At 34.5% G+C, this 25,325-nt stretch overlaps 1 protein-coding gene across 2 annotated transcripts in view; it reads right to left on the bottom strand.

The window, feature by feature from the left end:
• The window catches only part of Rsbn1 (round spermatid basic protein 1), a 47,555-nt gene that overhangs the window by 16,462 nt on the left and 5,768 nt on the right, over window positions 1-25,325 (bottom strand). For both annotated transcript variants that reach the window (XM_026394151.2, XM_026394152.2), the window contains exon 2: window positions 17,614-18,287. In XM_026394151.2, coding sequence (XP_026249936.2) covers window positions 17,614-18,287 — 674 coding nt within the window. The remainder of the gene's footprint in view (window positions 1-17,613; window positions 18,288-25,325) is intronic.

A 25,325-nucleotide genomic window follows, 5' to 3' on the forward strand; every position in this document is an offset into this window, starting at 1 on the left:
CACTAAATTAAACCTATGGCTTTCATTTGCCTGTGCATCAGTCCCCTCTTGTTCTCAGTTCCTTCCATATCTATCCTAGATCTCAAGGTTTATCCCTCTCATAAACACTTTCATATTCTATCCTAGTCCTTTCACCACCCCTACCTCTAAACCCCAAACCTAAAATACTCCAGAACAGTCCTGGACCTTTCCATTTTATAAACCAGTAAATCCCTTTTATCATTTAAACCCAACTTTTAAATTAAATATTGTACAACTTGCTTGAGACACCTTTTCCACATCAGAATCCTACTTCTGTAATATGTGTCTCTATTCCCTGTCAGTTCTACCTCACTTTTCTATTCATTCTTCATATCCTTGCAATCAGGCTTCTGCTCATGCCTGTTCACTAAAACAAATCACTAATGATCTCCTCACAGTCAAATTCAAGAAATGCTTTTTAGTTTTTCTTTTTTTGACTTCCTTTTCAGACTTCCTCCTCTCCAAAATGCCGTTGTTCCAGAGTTGGCCTATTTCTTATTCAACATATTATCTGTGGGTGGTTTCAATTATAATACAGATTTAACTACCACATGTACCCTGCTACATTCCATATCTATTTCTATAAATTAAAACTGTTCCTCAGAGTCAGACTTTTACATACAACTGCCTCTTGGACAGCCCACAGACATGCTCAAATTCAATACCTAAAAAACTGAGCTCATTTTCTTATAAGGTTCCCCCTTCACGCCACATCTTTTATCCCTTCTGTATTTGCTTCACCAGTTAGTGAAAATCATTTTCAAGTTCCCAAGCTAGGAATTTACAAGCCCTTCTTCCTCATGCCTTAAATATAAAAATCTATCCTTTTAAATCTGCAGTAACATTACCTTAATTCAGGAAATAATCATTTCTCACCTAACTGCAAAAGCCTCTTTAACCAGTATCCTTGTTTCAGGATTCTTACAGTCAACTTACCACCTACAAGTATCTCTATAGGGAAAATATTTTGCCATTCAACTTTCCTGTTCTTTAGTAGTACCGTATTACCTACAACATCAACACTCAAAATCTTTTTCTTGGCAGGCAAAGTCTTCCTAGTCTATTATTTAAAAACAAAGCAAAACAAAACAAAACTGCCATATTTGCCACATTCTAAACAGACATTTCCACATTCTTAATAATCTGGATTGCCTCCACAACCTTTCACGTGTTATTGTCCACCTTTATAACTTCTATTTATCTTTGAGGTGATTAGCAGATTAAAGAGAATAAAGTAATCAAAATAAGGCTTTATGTTTAAAAACATAAAAATACATTAAAAATTTATAGGATCTGACAAGTTTGATTTGGAGTTACTGCTAGATTTTTTTTTTTTTTAAGGACAAGAGGCACAGACTTTAGAGTTATCTACAAAGCATCATTTTTAAAATGAGTATGACCTGAGGAAAAGAATATAGAGAAACAAAGGATCAAGAACAGCACTAAGGGAAAATAGATATTTGAGACAAGATCTTCTTTGTTAGCTAATGAAACTGTGAGAGCTGGGTGAAGTTAGGAACCTGAACTCCAGCTAGAAAGAAGGTTGAAGCAGGAGGATCACTTAAAGCCCAAGAGTTGGATAACAATCTTGTCAACAGAGTAACACCCTATAAGAAGAAAAAGAAAAAAGAACTGGCAGACTAGGAAGGCATTAATTCCCCAGGAGGAATTTTCACTAAATAATTAGGTTAAAGGAAGTTAACAAATGATTTCTAAGGGAATACATATTATTGATTTAGACCAGGTGTTGGCAAACTACAATGCAAAAACCAAATTCAGGACTGCCAAAATATTGCTGGAACACAGTTATACCCGTTCACTTAATGAAAATCATTTTCAAGTTCCCAAGCTAAGAATTTACAAGCCCTTCTTCCTCATCCCCTTCCCATTTCATAAACCCATTCACTTACAATACAATGGCAGTTAAGTCATAAGTACTTGTGAGAGAGAAGTTTTTGCCCCTAGAGGGTAAATATTTATTATATTCCTTTATAGAAAAAGTTTGCCAACCTCCAATTTAAACTACTCAGAAAAGAAATCAGGCAATATGTTTTAATATAAACTTTGTGAAAGAGAATAATATGTATTATTTACATAATAGAAAACATTCGTAATACAAAATGTCTGATATGTATGTGATAATAAATATTTGTTGAACTTATATATACTGAGGCTAGAAATGAAGTAACCAGCTATTAAACTCTGACCAAAAAAAGGAGGAAAAGCTGTTGATCAATAATGTCTGTCACTTGTATTACAATTTTTATTAATGTAAATGTTTGTGATATTAATAATTAGCAACACAAGATAGAATATGAACATTTATGACCACAAATTCAACATGTACCAACTGTGTGCAATTGATGCCAAACAAGCAAGCTACTAATTATCCCTAAGTATTCCATCCTTCTTCCTTGTAGTGAGAGAACTTCCTGGGTGTATGGCCAATTGCTACAGCCTCTGTCAGCTAAGTATAGACTGTGACTAAGTTCTGACCAATAGGACATTACTATAAGTATCACAGGCAATTTCCAGAGCATGTCTTTAATAAGTAAAAGGCTTGCCTTCCACTTCCTCTTTCTCTCTTTTTACAGATAAAATACAGAGTGATGGAGAGAGAGGCTCAACCATGCACATTACACCACCAGCAAGAACGGCAAAACTTAAAGGAAACTAGAATATTGGAGGACATCATGGAATTAGAGTTGCTTACCTCTGAATTGTTAAACTATTTTTCTGCCACTGTATATGGGGGTCTCCTTGTTATGATGGGTTTGCCCATATCTTAAATACTTTTTTATGAGTTAGGAAATATTATTCATCACACAAATGATATCTGGAGTATTATCTCCTAATCTGGGCTAACAAGAAATCTGTAACTATGACATACCCAACAGAAAATAATGAAGGTGATTAGGGATTTACATACCATACAAATTGGAAGAAAAGTGCAAGAAACTAAAAGTATTTCAAAATATTTAATTTGAAAAGATTAAAGAAGGAAACATGACAGTCTTCAAATATTTGGAGCCTGCTATGATTTGTCGCCCAAAGGTTCATGTGCAGCTTGGTCCTACACTGTGGTCAGGTCAAGTGGAAAGTAGGTCATTGGGGGCAGGACTCTCAGAAGAGATTACCACAGTCCTCACAGGATTCAAGAGAATGGGCTGTCATAAGGGAGTCTGGCACCTCTTCTGAACCTCTCTTCTGCATTACTATTCACCACTCTCATACAAGTTCTCACAATTGTGATGCCATCCACCATGAGGCCCACACTGGGGCTAAGCAAATAGATGCTGGTGCTGTGCTCTTGAACTACAGCACTGTGAGCTATTTTAAATATCTTTTTTTATAAAGTACCCAAATTTAGGTATTTTTGTTATAACAACACAAATCTGACTAAAAGAGTCTTTATCACAAAGAGATTTATATAACCTTAAACAAAAGAGTTATACAGAAAGAGGAACCATTCATTCAATATAATTTTATATGCTTGAGACTGTCCTCAACAAAGTCTAGTAGGGATGGGCAGACACTAAAGCGCTTTTAGAGGTAAAATTATTAAGATAAAGAACAAATTTAGAGACAAACAAAATCTACTGTTATTTTTTCTAAGGTCAAAAGAAAGCTAACAATAGTAAACAGAAAACAAAAGAGAAAAAAAATGAGACTTGGCAAGTGAGCTGTGAATGGACTATGAAGAGCCTTGAAGACCACATTAAGGATTCTGGACAGTCACTAAAGGGATTGAAGAAAGATAAAGAATGTTATCTAATTTGCCTTTTAAATTTTTGTGGGGTTTTTTGTTTGTTTTAAAGATGGGCCTAACTCTGTTGCCCATGCTGTTCTTTAACCCCAGGTTCAAGTGATCCTTGTTCTCAAGAGATGCATGGAAGAAAAAGAGATCAGTGAGGAGGGTTTTATTATTTTCCAAATCAGGACAGACAAGCTAAACTATAAAAAGAAAAACAACAAAAAAAAAGACATTTAAAAAGTTTCTGAGTGATAAAATTCTCAGGATTTGCAGAAAGACCGGATATGATAAAGAAGAAAAAAGAGTATCAAGAATGACTACCAATTATGCCATTTGCAAACATACAGAGAAACTACTCTTCTGGAAGGACCAGGTTTGAGGAGAGATGCTATCTTCCATTTTGGACACCATGAGCTTGAATGAATAATGGCTCCCAAAGTGTACACGTCCTAACCCCTAGAACCTGGGCATGTTACCTTATAGCAAAAGGAGCTTGGCAAATGTGAACAAATGAAGAATCTTGAAATGGGGAGTTTTGCCTGGATTATCTTTAATAGAATTACAGATGTCTTTATAAGACTGTGGCAGAGGGAGATTTGACTAGAGCAGAGAAGGAAGAAGAGTGAAATGCTGAATTTTGAAGATGCACGAAGGAGCCACAATAAATATAGACTAAAAAAGCAAAATATAGATTTTCCCTCAGGGATTCAGAATTGTAAGAGACTAAATTTGTGCTGTTTTAAACCAGAGTTTGTAGAACAAGAACCAGTTCTTCTCTAGCACATCTGAAACACTTGTAGATTTATCAAGAAGGCTATTGTTTTTATTGTAGTGAGTTTATTAGAAGTTCAAAAATTTCTCTGTTTCACATCTATTAAAATAAAATGAGGGCTGGGGATGTGGCTCAAGCGGTAGCACGCTCGCCTGACATGCGTGCGGCCCGGGTTCGATCCTCAGCACCACATACAAACAAAGATGTTGTGTCCGCTGAGAACTAGAAAATAAAATGAAATGAAGTTTCTTTTAATTTAAAAGAGTTTCTATCCCATGAACCCATTTTTTTAAAATATGTATTTTTCCAGTTTCACATTTGCATTTTAAAAAGATGCTTTTTTTAAGCAAAGAATTTTAATTGTGATCTCCTTAAAAAAAATTCCAGATGGAGGAATTTGGGCTATTATAAAATGTTTAATATTTTTACATTTCCACATTAAAATATATCATAAGTAAAAACTTTTACAAAATGGTGATTTTTTTATAAAGAAAAGAAGATATAAAACTCATTTTTATATTTGTTTTATTAAATAGTGGCAATGGCTTAAAAATGACAATTTAAAATGTTGCTTATAATATAGTTTTGCCTGCTAAATTCTCCACATTTTGTAACCTGCTTTATTTCTTTGGGCATAAAGCATTTTTGCTTAGTATTGTGATATTGTATGTTTTGTCCCAGTTGTATAGAAATGTTTCAGTCCATCATCCAGCTTTGGCTGCTGAAATCATACAGCTGTAAAGATTTGCCTTTGTTTCTGTTAGACTGCTTTTCAGTTCTGTATTGAGTATCTTGAGTACTGTAAAAAAGATGTCACTTATTCCTTTAAGGCTGTTTTGTAATATATATAGAGAGAGAACCAAATGTAGAACTAGAACCAGTTTCCAAGACCCTGTATATATACAGTCTATATATATATATATACACACACACACACATATATATATATATATGGTCTGGAATTGTGTTTTTAAAGGAAAGCATTCCAGTATGATACTGTGTTTTCACCAAAGTGCTGTTTAGTAGTTTAAACTTCAAACTATGTCATGTCATTTAATAAAGTGACCAAAATGAAAAAAAAAAAGAATAAAGGAGAATCAAATATGTTAACAATGATTAATTTTTAGTGATAATACAAAAGAAAAAAAAAAAAAAAGAAGGCTACTGGGGCCGGGTGGGTGGCACATACCTGTAATCCCAGTGGCATAGGAGGCTGAGGCAGGAGGAACATAAATTCAAAGCCAACCTCAGCAACAGCGAGGCGTTGAGCAACTCAGTGAGATCCTGTCTCTAAATAAAAATACAAAATAGGGCTGGGGATGTGGCTCAATTGTTGAGTGCCCCTAAATTCAATCCCCAGTACTCCTCTACACCCTGTAAAAATAAAGCTACTGGGTTTGGAATTAGAAGAGTCTAACCTAAGAATATAAATCCTATTCACCAGCAGTAACTGAAACCTTAGAATTAAGAGATCTCACTAGAGAAAAGTCATAGAGTTCAAAGAGAGGAGGCCTTAGAAAGCTTTGGTTAAAAAAAAAAGGCGGGGGTGGGGGATACTGGCAAAAAAGAAAAAAGAAAAAGAAAAAGAAAAAAGTAAAGGAACAGTTAAATAGAGAGATTAAGAAGCAATGTTAAGAAAATAGTTCATGAAAAACTTGGTCAAAATGCTGCTGACACTTTCAGTTTAAAAAAAAAAGATGAAAAATGCTCATTTGGTGTTTTGAAGAAATCATGGGGATAGAAATCAAATTTGTATGATCTGAGAAGCAATGAGGAAGTGAGGACAGCGAACATAAATAATTCTTCTAAAAAGTTTGGCTGTGAAAATTAGATCAACAGAAAGTGAAATGGGATTAAGGGAGAGTGTTTAAGATGGAAAGACTGTACAGGCTGTATAAACTGATTCCCATCAACAATAGAAAAAAGTACGTGTTGTCCCACACTTCAATGACACAATCTTGTCAAAATTTTGAATGTTTAACAATTCGATAAGAAAATTTTATCATGTTGATAGTTTTAATTTCTTTTTTATCAGGAGTGAAGATGTGTATTTTAGAGGTTAAAGGGTCATTTGTATTTCTTTTTCTATGAACTGTCTATTCATATTGCTTATTTTCATACTGGGTTGTTGGTATTTCTCTATACAAGGGTTCTTAGGGAAGTTAATGCTCTGTCGGTGATATATGTTGTAAATGATTTTCATAATTTGTTTTATAACTTTATCTACCATGCTTTCATTTGGGGGATAAGACTTCAAAAGACCTTTCCCATTTCAAAATTATAATAGAAGTTTTCCATGTCTTCTTTTATGTCTCCATTTTTTACATTTAAATCTTTGATCCCTTTTGCAGTTTACCTTGGAATACAGTGATATGGATACAAAAATAAATACTAAGTAGGTATCCAGATTTCCTAACACTCTCTTTTTTCTCTGCCACTAGTGATATGATGATGCTATATTTTTATATATCAAATACCTCTATGTATTTTGATCTATTTCTGGACTTAATTTTCTGATTCATTGAACAATGTTCTTAAACTAATATACATTGACTTAATAATTAAATCTTCAGAATGTATTGCGATCTGGCAGGAAACTCCTCCATCATTATTTTTCTTTTCTGGCTGTACTTGCCTATTTTTTTCATAAAAACTTCAAAATTAGCTTACTAGCTTGGTTGTCCCAGAAAAATCAACTATTTATATTTTGGGAGAGATGGTGTTCAATTTGCAGTTAAGGAAAAGTGTCATATTTATATTGATTCCCTTTATCCAAAAATAGTTTTGTTTTGGTTTTTTTTTTAAACACTGTGAATGCTGAGTGGACTGATTAGAATGTCCTGGTATCCCATAGCCTCTCTTGTATGTCCCATATGTCTTAATAAAGTTTTCATATGGGTAAATTCAGTATTAAGTAGTTAAGACTATCTGCCTCCCACTGGTCTAGTGGAGAAAGGGAAAAAAGGCATTCAAATCCTCAGAAATCATGGATAATTGTCACAAGCCATCCATGGGCTGTGTGTGTGAGCTATGTGCACTATAGCCATATGAGGGGACAGGTCTGGCATTGCACACTGATTGGGCTGGGCAATGCTAGTTCGCCTCTCCACTTGCTCTGCTAATGATCCCACAGAGCACCTGAGATGGGTATGACTTGCCAAGTGGTCAATCTGCTGACCACAAGACATCACAAAGCAAGACTCCACCTTTGAAACCGTATCCCCTGCCTTATTTGGTGAAGAACATTCTATCAAACTCCTTTGTTGGTCCCCCTACAAAAATAAAGAGATTCCAGGTGCACGCTCTCTCTTGCCTTCCAGAGTGGAAGAGGACACTTGAGGTCACAGAGCAGTCCGTCCCTCAATATGAAAATTACTTCTGTGTCCTGTGCTTTTTTCACCTTTTTCTTAGCTTAATGTTGCAGCCAGCTCTTTGAACCCAGTTCATCTTGTCAGTTCGAGGAATCATATTTTAATACTAATGGGAAGAACCTGGTGAAACAGTAAAAAGGCCTATGATTTAAACATAACAGATTGAGCATATGATTTACCTCTGTTCCTTATCAAAATCCCAATCAAGTGAGAGTAACATAGAAAGGCTATAAATTCCAGAAAGTCAAAGAAAAGAAAAACTACCAAAATATCTTTGAAAGTTTAAAAGTTATATGAGAATTAGTTGACTGAAAAAATTTAATACTGAGTACTGGTACAGAGGAATTCAAGAAGCCAGTTTGTGCTGCAGAACCATGGAAAGGCTAAGTATCATAGAAGGAAGGGAACAAGCAAGCAACTAAAAACCAAGGAGACTCCTTTTCTTTCTTTATCAATTTTTAGAGAAAGTAAATCAAAAGGACTACAGATATAAGGATATCAGCTATGAGAGAGAGTTGTTATACTGAAAGCAGGGGATTAAGCAAAATTCCCTTAATCACTTACCTCCTTTTATAACTCAGTTTTAAGAATTGTAGCCAATAGGAGTAAAAATTGTGGGGGTTCTCAGTTGAAGAATTTTTCATTACTTATACTTTTCTGTATGTATGAAATATTCATAGTAATTTTTTTAAAATAAAGGAAAAAAGATCTATCTGAAAGCACCTTATATTATGCTTGGTTTTGAAGGATTCAAGAGGAAAAAACAGGATGCCCAAAAAGGATCCAGAATCATGACAATACTGGCTTTCTCAATAGGAGACTAGAAGCTTGAAGACATTGGAAAAATGCCTACATAAATCTGAAGAAAAATGACCTCCAACCTAAAATTCCATATCTATCTAAACTACTAACCAAATGTTATAGTAGAAGAATTTCATACATGTGAGGTCTTACTTGAGCCACGTAATAGTCATAGAATGCTAAAACAGGAAAAGAAAAAAATAGAAATCCAATGAACTATGATATACTCATAACAATTTAATTAAATATAGTGGTTAAAATGAAGTAACTAGGGGACTGGGGATGTAGTTCAGTGGTAGAGTGCTTGCCTACCATATATGAGGCCCTAGGTTCAACCCCCAGTAAACTCCACCTCCAAAAAATAAAATAAAATGAATACATGAATCAACATAACCTCATAAAACAATACTGAACCAAAACAACCTGAAGAATGATACATGCAATATATTATTTATTAAATTTTAAAACATAGTTACATATATTGTTTTATGTTTTAGCACAGCAAATTCCTTCTCTGTCTCCCTCTTTGCCTGACTCTTCATTCCTGCCTCAAATAACCTGAGGACAGAGGACTACCCTCCTAACTCTTGTGCCCTCCCTATCTAGGATCTATAAGTAAAAAGCGTTTGAACTTTTTTTCCTATTGATGGTATTATACTGAATTTGGAGGGCTGGGGTTGTGGCTCAGAGGTAGAGCACTCGCCTAGCATGCACGAGGCACTGGGTTCCATCCTTAGCACTACATAAATATAAAATAAAGACATTGTGTCCACCTATGACTAAAAAGGTATTAAAAAAAAAAAAAAGAATTTGGAGCCTGCCATCTAAAGAACCAGGGACAACAACAGCCTGGTTTTTCCCCAGGAAACCAGGGGGAACACAAAGTTAGGCTCCCAGCACCACAGTGATGGTCAGGCAGGCAAAAACTAGAGATGGATCAGATAAGAGCCATAAGGAAATACATATATAAGGAAATTTTCTGTGAAGATCAAACAAATAGGCATTAGGCCGTCTACCAGGTAAAAGTATCCCACGAAAGGCACACTGTAAACACCTATATCCATTTCCCCTTTGTTTCTCATTAGGGCAGGGATGCTAGTTGCTCTGGTACTAGAACCCCAGTTTAACTGGGGACCCTCAAAACATATATAAGGTAGTAAAATAAACATGATAAACTAGAAATTCAAAATGAAGATTTACCTTCTGGGGAGAAAAGAAAAGTTAATTATTTTTTTAAAAAGTAAAAGACACAAAGCATTAATTCATTTAGTACAATTTATACTTTTATTTATTTGAAATGGAGGAGGAAAAGTTTGAAGAAATGGGGATATGTAACTATCATTCAAGATCCTAAGCAAATGGATACAATATTTCTATTTGAGATGATGGAAAAAGTTTTAGAAATGTACAATGGTGATGGTTCTACAACACTGAGAGTGTAATTAATGCCATAAAATTATACATTTAAAATGGAAAATTTTATGTTATGTATATTTATGACAATTTTTTAAAAATCCTAAACAGGCCTAGAGATGAAATCCAGAACACAAGTAGAAGGATTAGTCTTTGAGGAAAAACGGGGATATCTTCTCTATTTATAACAGGAAGAAATGAAGAAAAAACACATATGGATAAAAACTTTGAATAGTCATTATGAAGAACAAGCAAACAGGCAGACCGAAGAAAAACCGCAAGCTTCCTAGGCAATGCTGAAGGCCCAATAGGAAGCCTTATGAAACCTTATAAACAAATAAGATCCCGAATGAATACATAAAAATTTTTTTCAATTGTACTGTGTAGAAGTTAGACAACATTGTCTCCTAGATTATAATGCAACGAAATTCTAAGAAGATAGTACCTACAAACCAAATGAAAGGAATTAGAGAATAGTAGATGACGTATGTGGTGTAAAATGTGTTTCTTAAACTTGCCTGATCAGAGAAATCACCTTGGGTAAATTATCTCAGGCCTTGCTCCAGATTCAATGACTCAAAATGTCCAGGAAAAACCCCTCAGATTCTGATATATATTTTAAACTAGGAACTCCAGATTATTCTTTGAATCTGGCAAGTATGGGACACTCTGGCCTGGAAATAACATCTGAAAGCAAAAAAAAACAAACTGTGTTTCACAGCTTCTCATTGCATATGTATTAGGCATAATGGAGGAAGAAACAAAAGTAAGGACTGGAAGGAGTTAAGTAGAGACCAAAAAACAGAAAAAAGTAAAATTTCCATGAAAGCCAAAGACATATGCCAATAGGGAAAACTCACACTTTTATTAAAATCAGAAGAGTATAGTGGGGAGGAAGAAAAATGTGGAATCAAGGGAAATATACCTATATGAAAATAGTAGTTAGCTTTACATGCATTCAAAATATTTAATGCATTTACAATAGCTATAAAATATCAAATAATTATCTTTAAATATACATATTGCTCTATGTCAACACGTATGTAGTCCTTTAGATTAGAAACTCGACAAAGTTATCCTGTATAATTTTCTGAAAGCTATGCAAGCTTGACTCTGTCCCCTATAAGTAGCACTTCTCTGTTGGGGGCGGGGCAGGAGTGGGGGTGGGTACCGGGAATTGAATTCAGAGCACTCAACACTGAGCCACATCCCCAGCCCTATTTTGTATTTTATTTAGAGACAGGGCCTCACTGAGTTGCTTGGGGCTTTGCTAAATTGTTGAGGCTGGCTTTGAACTTGGCGATCCTCCTGACTCAGCCTCCTGAGCTGCTGGGATTACAAGTGTCCGCCACTGCACCTGGCCTAACACTTCTTAAAAAAAAAAAGTCATGGGGCTGGGGTTGTAGCTCAGTGGTAGAGCGCTTGCCTAGCATGTGTGAGGCACTGGGTTCGATTCTCAGCACTACATAAAAAATAAATAAATAAAATAAAGTTATTGTGTCCATCAACAACTTAAAAATAAAAAAGGTCATACATCAGTTAAAACTCAAGAAACACCAAGCAGAAACGCACTGTATGGAAACCCTGTGTATGGGGTGAAAAGAGGATAGGGGTTCATTATTCCATAGAACTCATGTTTCAGGAAGAAGCTTATTTAAACTAAATGCTTAAAAAACAGAAAAGAAAACTCTAGCCAGCAATCTTCCCAACCTTGTCACCTGTTAGTAGGAAAGGAATTCCCACTTTGAAACAAACAGTGAAAATGGTATGAGTGGGTCAACTGAGTTTATTACAAGCTTTACTTAGAATAAGAGAAAAAAAGAATCCAACCCACCACTTTTATTTATGCTGTTTTGTAAAGCCAACTACTTAAAATAATTATTTCTCATTTTATACAATGCACTGATATGCAGAGTTCCTTAAAGGTTCAGTTATTTCCCCAACACACACTCTTCAAGTTCAACTCTTTATTCAATTTACTATAAACTCTACTAGTTTCATTCTTTATTAGCACTACCAATTTACTATAAAATGTTAATTACATTAATCAAAGATCAGAGAGTATATAATAAGCCCATTTAAGGCCTTACCCCAACACTCAAAGGGGAAATAACATTTTTTGTTTTTCTCTGAAACAGTAGGCATTAAAGTTGGATACTCTAATCCTACAAAACACTACCATTTTATGGAGTAATAAAAGTAACTAAGAACTACTGCTACATTAATAAAGTTAAAACACCATGCTTTTCAGTGAGAATCCTCTATATTATATACACAGAAGGGTTTTTAAAAAAAAAATTAAAACATGCACATTTGCCAGTATCCCCCGAAGCATACATAAACCTGATTCTTCTCCATATACACAGTTCAATTACTTAGTTCCTATAAGATAGCATCTCAGATGGTGATATTTAAAACAATTCCCATTTAACTTCACTATGTATTTATTTATTTTACAACTAGGGATTGAATCCAGGGGCACTCTACCACAAATCTGGATCCCTATCACTTTTTATTTTCTATTTTGAAACAGGTTCTCGCCAAGTTGTCCAGGTTTATGAGACCCTCCTGCCTTAACCTCCTACCCGACCAGATTACAGGTGTGCATCACTGAGCCAGGCTCTTTGACAAGGTCTTGCTAAATTGCCCAGGCTGGTCTTAAACTTTTGATCCTCCTGCTTCAGCCTCCCACATTGCTGGAATTTATAAATGTGCACTACACCTGACTAATTTCACTATATTTTTAGTGTTTGTTATTGTTTTCATTTGCAATTCATTTGTAGAGTTTAAGACTTAGACCTTGCTGGTCCATGGACCAGAAATACCGGCATCAGCTGAGACCTGGTAAACTATAAAATCCCACCCTTGCCCTCCAAAAATCAAAATGTGCACATTAATAAAACTCCCAGTTGAATTATATGCATATTAAAATTTCCTATCCCCTACCCTATAGGATATTATATCATTCAGAGACAGCAGAAAAATAATTCCTCTCTGAAGATCTGCCATTATTTAGTCCTGGGAGAAGATCCCAACTAAATTATGACCTTTTTCATTTATAAAATGGTACTTGAAAAATGGTTCTTTCCTTTTTGAAAGCCCTGTTAGTCCATAAGATAACCAAAAGATCTGAATTTCTAATCAATTTATCTGCTGTAACAGAATTTTTATAAAAAGGGGGAGCCAAGGATGGCATAGTATTGCAGTTATAATAATTCAAAGTTTAAAGCTGCTAAAAATTCTTTCAGATAGCCAGTATTGTAATTACAAGATACAATGCCTAATCAAAAACATCATAAATTACATTTATTCCTATTAAAGTGTGTGTGTTTGTATAGATTTTTTTCTTAAGAGAAATACATTTCAATGTGAACATTAAATTTTCTCCACCAAATGAAACCAGTCCCATAAACACTTGGGATTTTTTTAGTTCAAACTGATAGTTAGCCAATAAAATTTACACCTGAATACATACATGTAGCCCTTTAGATTAGAAACAAATTTAATAAGTTAGCTGAAACTCCAAACTGCTGAAATTTCAGTAAACAAATAAGTATCGGCCTGGTGTAAAAGTGATATCATGAAATACTTCCTTTGGTGTTAGAATATTTGAGTATTATAAAAAGTTAAAAGGAAAAAAAAAAGGTTCTATAAGTGGATCCTAGCTTTAGCCATTACAATAATCTAAAAATATATAAAAGTAACAGAAGCTATAATTTTTCTTGCACAAAACAAACCTACATTTTATTTCCTTTTGCTAGAGCAGTCATCTGCTCTAAAGTAGTGATTCTCAAACTTTAATGTGCATATGAATCATCTGGGGATCTTTTAAAATGCAAATTATGACTCAGAGGATCTGAGTAAAAATGAGACTGCATTTCTAACAAGCACCCCAGAGGTGCCAAATTCATATCACAAGCACACTTTGAGTAGCAAGGACAATAATTCAATGTCCAGGGTTTGCACAGCACTGGTCTTGATAATGTTTCCAATTAAATTATTAATTGATCAACCTAACACTTTTCCATCTTTACCTTACAGGATCCCTCATACAATTAGTAATATTTTTATCACCCTATCACTCTTAAAATCTTGGAAACCTGTATCCCAGTCTTTCTGGTCTCTTCCCATGTTCCTATACTTAAATTCAGGTACATCACAGGATTTTACCCTTAGCTTCATCTCCTCTCCATTCTAATGCTATCCCTAATTATATATGCTAATTGATCCAACTTCTGCACCTCCAGCCTAAACATGTCTCCCAAGCTTTTCTTTTTTAACTTCCCAAGCTTTTTCAACTCTGTATGCAGCACCATCCTATCCTCTCTTTGCCCAAACCACATCTTAAGACTCTTCCTCTCTTTCACAAAAGTCCACTTAATCTCTATTTTGTAATTCTCAAAATCTTATTCTTTTCTCTCTAGTGTCAATACCAGTTTGGGCATGGATCATTCTTGACCTAATGACTATCCCAACCTAACCAGTACTCTTGCTTGCCATCACATATTTCCCTCAATCTCATCCTCCACATTTCCTTGTAATCTTCGCAAACATAAATTGATAAAATTCATTAATACCTCTCCCATTACCTTTAGGAAAAAGTATCTTAAGGTATATAACACTCTCCACACTCTTGATTTTCATTCATTCATGCTACCCCACCCCCAACTCCAACCACCCCTTTACAGCAAGCATGTCCTCTTGCCCTATTTAAGCTATTTACAGCTCCCTGAATGTGGCACATTCTCAAATGCCCTCTGTACATCTACATTGGCTATTATTCCCTTTGATTAAAAATGTTCCTACTAAGCTAAGTACTAATCTGCTTTCAACATTATACTCAAGCATCACATGCCTTAAAATGCCTTTTCTAATCACTTCAAGTCTGATGTAAGTAACTGTGCTTCCCTCTCAATGGTAGGATTTTCCTTACTGTAAGTCTCTACTACTTAAACTGCATTATAATTGCTGGTTTATTCATCTCTCCCACTAATCTGATTTCATGAATTGGTCCTTTTAAGAACTGAGTATCCAGTACACGGTAGGTTCTCCATAAATATAGTCACGAATAATTATTATAGCTATATATTTAAACAAACAACTTCTAATAGCTATGTCTCTAAGGTAATTAAAAATTTTACTTGATCTTATTTGTAAGTTAATAAAACTTTGTAAGACTTCATAAAAATACCCTAGGAATTCATTTAATTCCCCCTAATCTAAAGGTAGTTGTTAAAAATATTAAAAACCAAAGCCTTTTGAGTTTTGTTTTAAACTGAGATACTTTAATTTCACTGACCACAGCATAGATAAATAAAAGCACTAATTTCTTCTCCCATAGCTGAAGTAAAAGAGGGAATAGGGCAAAATGTTGTGAACATTGTTCAGACAGCCTAGGTTTTCATCTTGACTTCTACTTTCTAGCTCTATGACCTTGGGTAACATCATACACATCCAAAGCCTGTTTCTTCAATGCATAACATAGATAAAATTGCTTACTATGCCCCCCCCCCCGTTATTTAAAATATTCAGATGTGAATTTGAAAGCATTTCTACTAAACAAATCTGAATTATTGTGCTAGCATCTATCCCAGTATCTGTGAAAGATTTTATAGGTGCAAATTTAAAGCTTCATGAGCTAATTCAACCTCCTAAATTTGCCTAATACTTCTCTCCAATGGCTAAAAATTCATAAATAATATTAAGTTCCAGGACCACCAGAGTACAAGACCCATTCAATAGTCCTCAATATTCTTATGTGGTGAAAGTGTTTAATATAATGTAATAATGCAACATGTTATTTTAAAGTTGTTATTTTAGAAAACTCAAAGTTAATCTCAAGGTAAGTTGTTGGTACAGTCATTTAAATTTCAGCTCCATTTTAAAAAATTGGAGGACAAAAATCAGCAGGGAATATTTCAAGATGTTCTTTCATTAACTATTTAGACTGGGTTGACACATAAACTTGATCCAATATAGTACAATAGGAAAGTTAAATAGTCACCCTTACAAAGCCAGGACATGCCCCCAAATTTCTGGGTTATTTCTCAAATATGCTTGCTGGTCTATCAGAAAATTTGCTGCATTTCTCTAAACTGAAAAAGGGATAGGTCATGTTAACTCTGCTCTCAGCAATATCTTTCTTTGTTAAGTAGGGACTTATGGGAATTATGAACTACATCAGAATTGTTTTTAGTCTCTTCTGCAATATTTATAAAAATAGGATTCCTTAACCTTTGAAGGGAAAAATTCCTTAAAAAAAAAAAGAAAAAGAAAAAGAAAATCTACTACAAAAGTCAGCACTTCGGTACCTGATTGTGGTAACAAGGCCAAAATCCAAGACGAAGCCCTTTATTGCACATCGTGTTCCAACATCTTGGGCAGCCCCATCTTGCGACCTCTCCAGATTGGCTGCTCCTGCTCTCTCTACTGCAGAGAGAACTTCAATTAGAGAAATTCTGAGGCTCATAAATCTAAACTGGATACTCCCCTCACTGGAGGCAAAGATGTTGAGACTTTCTAAAAAGATTCATGTTAGAGGAGGGTTCAGATAAATCTAAGTGGCTTGAAACCACTATAATGTAAGCAGCTGAGAGTCTTATTTTTACAACAGTTTATTTACCTTAAAAAAAAGAGAAAAAAAAAAGAAAAAAAAAAACCCTAAGGGAAAAGAATGGCAGCAAATTACTAGATAACCTGAAAAAAAGAGGCTATATAATCATGAATCTCTAAAAAGTGAAACAGTCTCTACTAAACTTAAATTTACAGTATAAACAGTATAAACTTACAGCTGACCATTCATATTCACAATCCTTATGAGGAAAGCAAGCAAGAAAAAACTAGGATACATTATTAACTTCTTAATGCCCTAAAATAACCTCATTGAAAAAATGTTTGGTTAAAAACTGGTTAGGAAGGCAATGTTTCCCTGCTGACTTAAGCCTAGCTGCCTAAGCAAGGCTTTAAAAAATATCTTCACCTACTAGAGTGCATAGGCAGAAGGAGCAGAGACTATGGCGGTCTTCCTAGTGACACTCCCAAGTCACATAAATGGGGTATATTTCTGGGATAGACTGCCAACAAGTTACTGAAAGAAGAGAAACAAACCCAACTAAAACCTGGCCAATAAATAGATCAATACCCTCACATGTTCTATGATTATGACCAAAAGTCTTAACTAAAGTTACCAAGGCTATCAGATCTAAATCATGTCCTCCACACTAAATAAGCTGATTTGTGAAAGACTGAATTAGTTTTCAAGTTGGTTTTCCATAAAGACTTATGAAGCACAATATGTATAAAGCATTTCTTCAAGCAAATAAAAGCTCCACCCAAAGACCTCAGAAATTAAGACTTTACAACTGGAGGAACAATTTCAAGTACCATTATCAATCAAACTGTGGTGATGTGAGCTACGCAGCAGAATGAAGACAACATTGTTGAGATACTATATTTACTAAATAATAATAATTTTACCTTACCTGAGTGTGAAAATTTGAAATGGTTGTTGTTTCAATATCTTTCTTGCCCAGAATTTCCATTTTCACTGGAGTGTTGGGGAAATTAAAAGCAAAGTAATCCAAGAAGTCTGGGAGATAAGCAGCCGCTCCATGCACTATTGCTAAAGCATAGTAAGCAGCATTTTTCTCATTTTCACTGAATGTCAAAGCAAGAAACTCCTCAGAAAATCTCTCCATCTCCATTGGAGACAAAAATGAGAGTTCATCCATGTAAGCATGAAGGACAAGAGCACCACCATTGGACTGGTGTTCCTCGTGAATAAAGTTGCTAAATTTAGTACCTGTTTTTAAGAAATTTCTACGAATAGAATGTTCCTGGTGAGTCATAAAAGGTGTTTGTACTCCCTGGGGTACCCGATATTCTTGCATGCCCAAATTTAATCGGCACAGCTGTTCATCTTTCAGATACCTGAAGGACTCCTTATTAACTCCTGAAGTGCTATTTATTTGTCCTTGGGTGAGAATTTCCTTACTGATGCGGGTCAGGCCAGCACAGACGGTTTGTACTTCCTTATTGTACATTTTAAGGCGTCTTCCTCGCATGTCTTCTCGATGTTTCTTTTTCTTTTTCTTCTTTATTTTCTTCAAGACAAAATCATCAGCTCTCTGGGTTTTACCATTTTCATCTGGTGTTTCTGGCCACAATAATTAAAAACAAGTTAGTTGCTAGGACTAATGTCAACATACAAGCTTGTTAAGGTACTAAAAGGGTACTCAAATCAAATAGCCTCCTCTCAATTCTCAGAATTTGCTATTACAACTTAGAGCCTCAGAAAACAAATGAAACTAACACCTGGGGATGTGGCTCAGTGGTCTAGTGCCCCTGATCCAATCCCCAATACCTATCCCCCACACACAAAAAAACCTAAATATCCAAGTAATTTCAAATCTGACATATTGTATAAAATATTTGTTCAATAAACTTTGTAAAATTTAAATTGAAGCTTGTCATATTTCATATTTACTGTTAAGTCTATAAATTATCTATAGGCTAATCAAACAACAGTGAATTAAGTCATAAAACAAAATGACAAAATCTTGCCTACGAAATTGTCATTGTTTTTTTGTATATGGGTTTTTGTTTTTATTAGAGGGAGGTGTTTCTTAGAAGCAGGATTCATTCTCTATTATTGTTCTTAGAATTATAAACTATATACAACCTCAAAAATGGAGAACAACTTGATGATATATATCAAAATCCCTGAAAATATTTACAATTCTCAGACCTCAAACTCCAATTCCAAGTCAAAATTACTTAAGAAAATAACTGAAGATCTATAAAGATATCAATGACTGTATTAAATATTTAAAACAACAAAAACCTAATCTAAACCCCTAATAATCAGGGACCGATTAAACTCTGATAGTTACACATTATAAAATACTACCCCGCCATTATACACCATAGATGAAAAGAATTGACATACAAATTATAAGGTTACAAAATGCTTACAATGTTACTCTTCTAGAAAGCCTACTCTAATAACTCCTCCCCTACCTAAGGGAATATGTAGCAATAGCTATTCCTGCTCCCTGCTCCCTTAGCACTGTACTTCTACCACAGCACTTATCATACTCCATGTTATCACATATTTAATTTTTCACCTCCTCTCTAAACTGTAAGCACTGAGCTCAGTGATATATATCTTACCTTTCTTTCCAAAGCACTAGATATAGGTATATTCTGATCCCATTTTTATATTAGACATTCATTTGCCAGGTGTATATCTGGGCACTAAGGATGTGATGGTTAATACAGGTAGAATCCCTACTCTCTCTGTTTAGTTTTGTTTGGTACGAGGTATTGAACCCAAGGCACTTTGCCACTGAGCCACATCACCAGTCCTTTTTTTATTATTTTATTTTGAAACAGAGTCTCACTAAGTTGCTTAGGGCCTGCTAAATTGCTGAAGTTAGCTTTGAACTAGTGATCCTTCTGCCTTTGCCTCCCAAGTCGCTGGAATTACAGGCATGAGCTACCATGCCCGGTCTTACTGTCTTAAATATTACAATCTGATCAAACAAGGAAAAGAACGTACAGTTAGTAATAAGTAGGTTTTTATTTTTTTTAATTTATTTTTTAGTTGTAGTTGAACACAATACCTTTATTTTATTTATTTATTTATTTTTATGTGGTACTAAGGATGGAACCCAGCACCTCGCACATGCTAGGCGAGCGTTCTACCGCTGAGCCACAACCCCAGCCCATAAGTAGGTTTTTCTAGATGCTGGGGAAGCTCTTTTTATGAGGTGACATTTAGACTGAGTCCTAAATAATAAGATGGGCATATGAAGATTTACAAGGAAATATTCTAGAGAGAAGCAAAGGACCTTAGTAAATATTTTTATCACTCTATCATTCTTAAAATCTTGGAAACCTGTATCCCAGTCTTTCTGGTCTCTTCCCATGTACCTATACTTAAGTCCAGGTACACCACAGGATTTCACCCTTAGCTTCATCTCCTCTCCATTCTAATGCTATCTAATGCTATCCCTAATTATATGTACTAATTGATCCAACTTCTGTACCTACAGTCTAAACATGTCTCCCAAGCTTTTTTTTTTTTAACTACCCAAAAGGACCTGAAGAAAAGACAAAGTCTGCTTGACTTTGTACCTGACTTTGTACCTTTGTACCTTGACTTTAGTACCTATTTTTAAGAAATATGTATATGTATGTGAAATGTCAATACATATACATATACAGAAAAATGTCTGGAGAAATATCTACTAAGGTATTATCATAGGGTGGTATTAATGGTATGAGTGGTAGGAGTATAAATGTCCAGCTTTTTTCTGTTTACTAAAATGAACATATTACCTTATAATTTAAAAACTTAATTGAAATTTCTGAAGGATTATCACAGATTGACATAACCAGGATAGAAAAGCATCTTTGATTTACTAGTTGCAAAATACACCTAGCTAGAAATCTAGGTGTAGTTGCAACCAATCTTTTAAGCTTGGTCTAGCAAATATTGTACAGAATTTATCTACCAACCAATAGTATTTTGACATAATTCAAGTAATTCAGTGTTAACAAACATCTTACAATTAATCCTATTCTTAGATCTGGGAAGAACAAGTTCCAATAATTTTAAGTAAAGAATTTACTTGGGGGACTGCAATTATGGTGGTAGAGCACCTGCCTAGCATGTGGGAGGCACTGGGTTTGATTCTCAGTACTGCATATAAACAAATAAATAAAACAAAGGTCCATCAACAACTTTAAAAAAATTAACAACAACAAAGAAATTACTTGGTATAATATATAAGTTGTAAAACAAGTTATATGCAAGTTATAAAACCTTCTATAAAGTTTAAAACCATTTTAGGGCAGGGGTTGTAACTCAGTGGTAAAGCACTTGCTTAGCATATGAGAGGCATTAGGTTCCATCCTCAGCATCCCATAAAATAAATAAAATGAAGGTATTGTGTCCATCTACAACTAAAAACATTTTTAAAAATTAAACCTGTTTTAAAGTTCAAGTCAAAAGACTTTACACCATATAAACTTTCACTATGTCTAATATTTGCTTTTAAGAACAATTAAAAAGAAATCTCTACAGAGAAAGGGGTATACATCAATAATAGAGTCCTTTGCCTAACATGCACAAGGCCCTGGGTTTGATCCCCAACACGGCTAAGTAACAAAACAAAACAAAAAAAAACTTCAAACTTCATTTGCAAACAGATTGCTTAAACTGCTAAAAAAATGCAAGTCACTTATGTTTCTTACCAAATAAAATTAATCTAAATACTTTTTCTAATACCAAATCAGTAATATAGGCAATTCTCCTAAGCAACTAAATGCCATCAAATATAAAAGGCCAATTTAAAAATAGCCATCTAATTACACTCCACTAAATGTTTTAGCGATTCCACAGGAAAAGAAAATATTTCATCCTGAATAGGTCTTGTTGTTTTAAGCTTCAGAAGAGGTATTTGGTATGCAGAAGATGAATTGTGACCTAGATCTGCCACTGAAATTAACACTAAGAAGGAATGGTCTTGACTATAACACATTGTGTCTAGATTACTAACATCTTACCATATGGTATTTCTAACATGGTTAAATCTCTGTGGGTTTTATTCTAAAATTTAGTTACATGGAAACCATTCAATTAGTCCATCTCCACAAAAGAAAAAAAAACTGTACAAGGAAATAATAAGGGCCTTAAACTGACCATAATCTCGTATAATAACATGATTAAAAAGTTAAATATGAAATAAATTTCAATCTACCTTCCCACTAATCCTGTTTTTCAAATGTTTCCTCTTTTCTAAGGCTGATATAGAAAGCTTGTCCTTTTTTAACATTTATTTTTTAGTTATAGGTGGCCATAATATCTATATTTTATTTTTATGTGGTGCTGAGGATCGAACTCAGTGCCTCACGCATGCTAGGCGAGCACTCTACCTCGAGCCACAACCCCAGCCCCATGCTTGTCTTTTTTTAAACTGGGAAATTTTGAGACTACTGATCCCATGCTTGCTAACGAATTTCCATGAACAAACAAAATTTATTCTTAAGTTATTGTGGAGGCAATTAATTGTGAACAGCATAAGTATCCACAAGTTGTTGGAAGTTATTATGAAAAGTTGGCCATTGATGCATGAAAGATACCAAATGCCTTTCCTTGAATTAAAAACATTTATGTCTAAAGACTTCACAATCTTTCCATTTCTGGTAGAGCGTTTTAGTTTCTAATAGACAATGTATTCAGGAAGTCAGATTTTGAGTATTTCCCCATAATGCAAAAGCTAAATTTGTTGCATCAAATTTGTTGTTTTGTAGTGCTAGATGATCAAATCCAGGGCCTTGTGCATGTTAACAAAGCACTTTACCACTACACTACAAACCCAGCCCTGGCATCAGTTCTTTACAGACAAGAAGCTGAGTTACACTACACCTATATTAGGGAAAGCTTTCACATATCTAACTGTAAGAATCAAATATAAAAGTATGTAATTCTACAGAGGAAAATACAAACATTGATTTAAGAAAAAAATTGCTGGTTATCTTTAAGAACATCGCTATAACTAAGATTAATACATGACACTATCAGTAGTACATTCACATATGCTAATGTTATCAATTATTAAACAGCATAATGTATTTAATATGACACTATTGGAAGTTTTTTAATTAATGCAAAAATTAGTTTTTCAATATAACAAAACTTAAATCTACAATACCATTCATACACTTGAATTATACTTTAGAAAATATAGTACCTTCAATTCCTAAAAACTATTGTTTTACAAAAGCAAAACAATTGGAATTGTTTACCCATTATTATTCATAATAAAGAAAAGAACTAAAATTTTTTTCTGAAAATATATTACTTTTTGTCTTCTTGGGAGTTCTTCCAGTTCTATATAAAAACCTAATAAAAAGAAAAATAAAACACTCACTTTGAAGGCCAAATTTTTGTGAATCATTGTATTTTTTTTTCATTGCTTTACCCTACCCTCCTACCCTATTCTAATGTTTAGGAGTTGGGTAGGATTGAAACACTGTTCTGCTACTTCTTTGACAGTAGGACCTTTTCCCCTGCCTTTCATTTAAGACTTTAATTTTTTTTAGAGCATTTTGAGGTTCTCAGCAAAACTGAGTAGAAATTACAAAGATTTCCTATACATTCCTATACATGCACAGTTGTCATTGTGTCATCGTCCCCCATCCACCAACTATCAACACTTCCTACCATAGTTACATCTTTATAGCACCTGAGTTCACAGTTGACATTAGGGTTCACCCTTGATGTGAGTTTGGACAAAGTACAATGACAGGGATTCATCATTACAGTATCATGCAAAGTAGTTTCACTGCCCTAAATATCCTGGGGTCTGCCTTTTATAACTCCCTCCACCTCAAAACAGTAGCAACCACTGTCCTTTTACTTTGCCTTTTTCAGAATGTAATTTAGCCAGAATCAAACAGTATACAGCCTTTTCAGACTGGCTTCTTTCACTTAGTAATATGCATTTAAGATTAAGGATAATTTACTTGTTCTGATGCTCCGATGTCTGTACCACAGTTTATGTATCCATTCATCTACCAAAGGACATCTTGGTTGCTTCCAAGTTTTGGCAATTATGAATAGAGCTGCTATTGATCTCCATATGCAAGTTTTTGTGTGGACACACGTTTTCAACTCTGTTGGGTAAATACCAAGGAGTGGAACTGCTGGGTTAGGTAGTAAGAACATGTTTCGTTTTGTAAGAAATCACCAATCTGTCCTCCAACATAGCCATACCATTTTGCATTTCTACCAATAATGAATGAGGCAGCATAACCTTTTATGAATTAATAGCTTTGTGCCTTGCTTCTCATTGGTAAAATGAAGGGGAAACAGGGGCTGGAGATGTGGCTCAAGTGGTAACGCGCTCACCTGGCATGCGCGGGGCGCTGGGTTTGATCCTCAGCACCACATAAAATAAAATAAAGATGTTGTGTCCACTGAAAAATAAATATTAAAAAATATTCTCTCTCTCCCCCCCCCTCCTGTCTCTCTTAAAAAAAATGAAGGGGAAACAATATTTTCTTACAAAACTAATGTGTACAGTAAATGAAAAATGCATTTAAAGTACTTGGCATAGTCCTAGAACATAACAAATACTCACTTCATGTTAACTACTATTTTTTTTCACCCAAACAGATAAATTCTGGAGGCAGAGTGTGCTATTTAAGATAAAATCAGGTGCTTTACAGTTAGATTCAGGTTAATGTCTCAGCTCTACTGCTTATTAAGATCTCTGGGAAGCTCAAAAATATTTTAAACTTCAATTTTCTTATCATAAAATATTATTAATACTAGTATCTAACTCAAGAGTTATTGTAAGGATTGAAGGAAACAATAAATATGAGGTCCTCATCATAGTATCTGACATAAAACAAACTTTATCAGCTTGATTATCACAATCATAATAAACGTATTAGATAACACACTCCTTAAAATAACTGGCTACAATTCTAGAAATTAGAGCTAGAAATTACTAGCCTATAGCACAATATGGGATACCATAAGAAACACATAAAATGTAAGAAAATATCTCTAAAAGAAGATAGACACCAAGTGTCTGCTAGGGACCATGTATGTTATCTCATTTTAATCTGCCAATAAACTGGTGAAATGAACATAGAAATCCTTCTTCAGGGCAGGAAACAGTCTGAAACAAGAGGTATTTAATATATTAGATCACAAAGCCAGTAGGTGACAACCAAAACTCTCACCTAAATTCAAAATTCAAACCCTTCCAATACTACACACTAAACTACACTCTCTTTCTTCCACCTCCTCTTGCGAACCCTCCCTTGGTGATAAATTAATCATCCAGTAGGTGCAATTAATGGACTTGAGGTGTATTAAGTATTACTTTACTTAACAAAATATTTTACTTACTAACCATTATATAATTTTTCATAATCACAAAGATGAGTTTTCACCCCTTTCATAAAGTTATTTTTGTCTCTCTGGATGGACAGTAGAAATGTCAGTCCCTAAGGACATTGTTATGTTACCTGATAAATGAGATGATCTGCTTGTTCCTCATTATAATCCAAATTCTCCTCCATCCCTATTCACCAAAAACAATCAATTGTTTCCAGATTCAAAACTCCTGTCAATGTCTTTTTGACACAAGTGCAAAATTTTCCATTAATTTCT

The sequence above is a fragment of the Urocitellus parryii genome, chromosome 11 (genome assembly GCF_045843805.1).
Source record: "Urocitellus parryii isolate mUroPar1 chromosome 11, mUroPar1.hap1, whole genome shotgun sequence".
In the NCBI taxonomy this organism is placed as follows: Eukaryota; Metazoa; Chordata; class Mammalia; order Rodentia; family Sciuridae; genus Urocitellus; species Urocitellus parryii.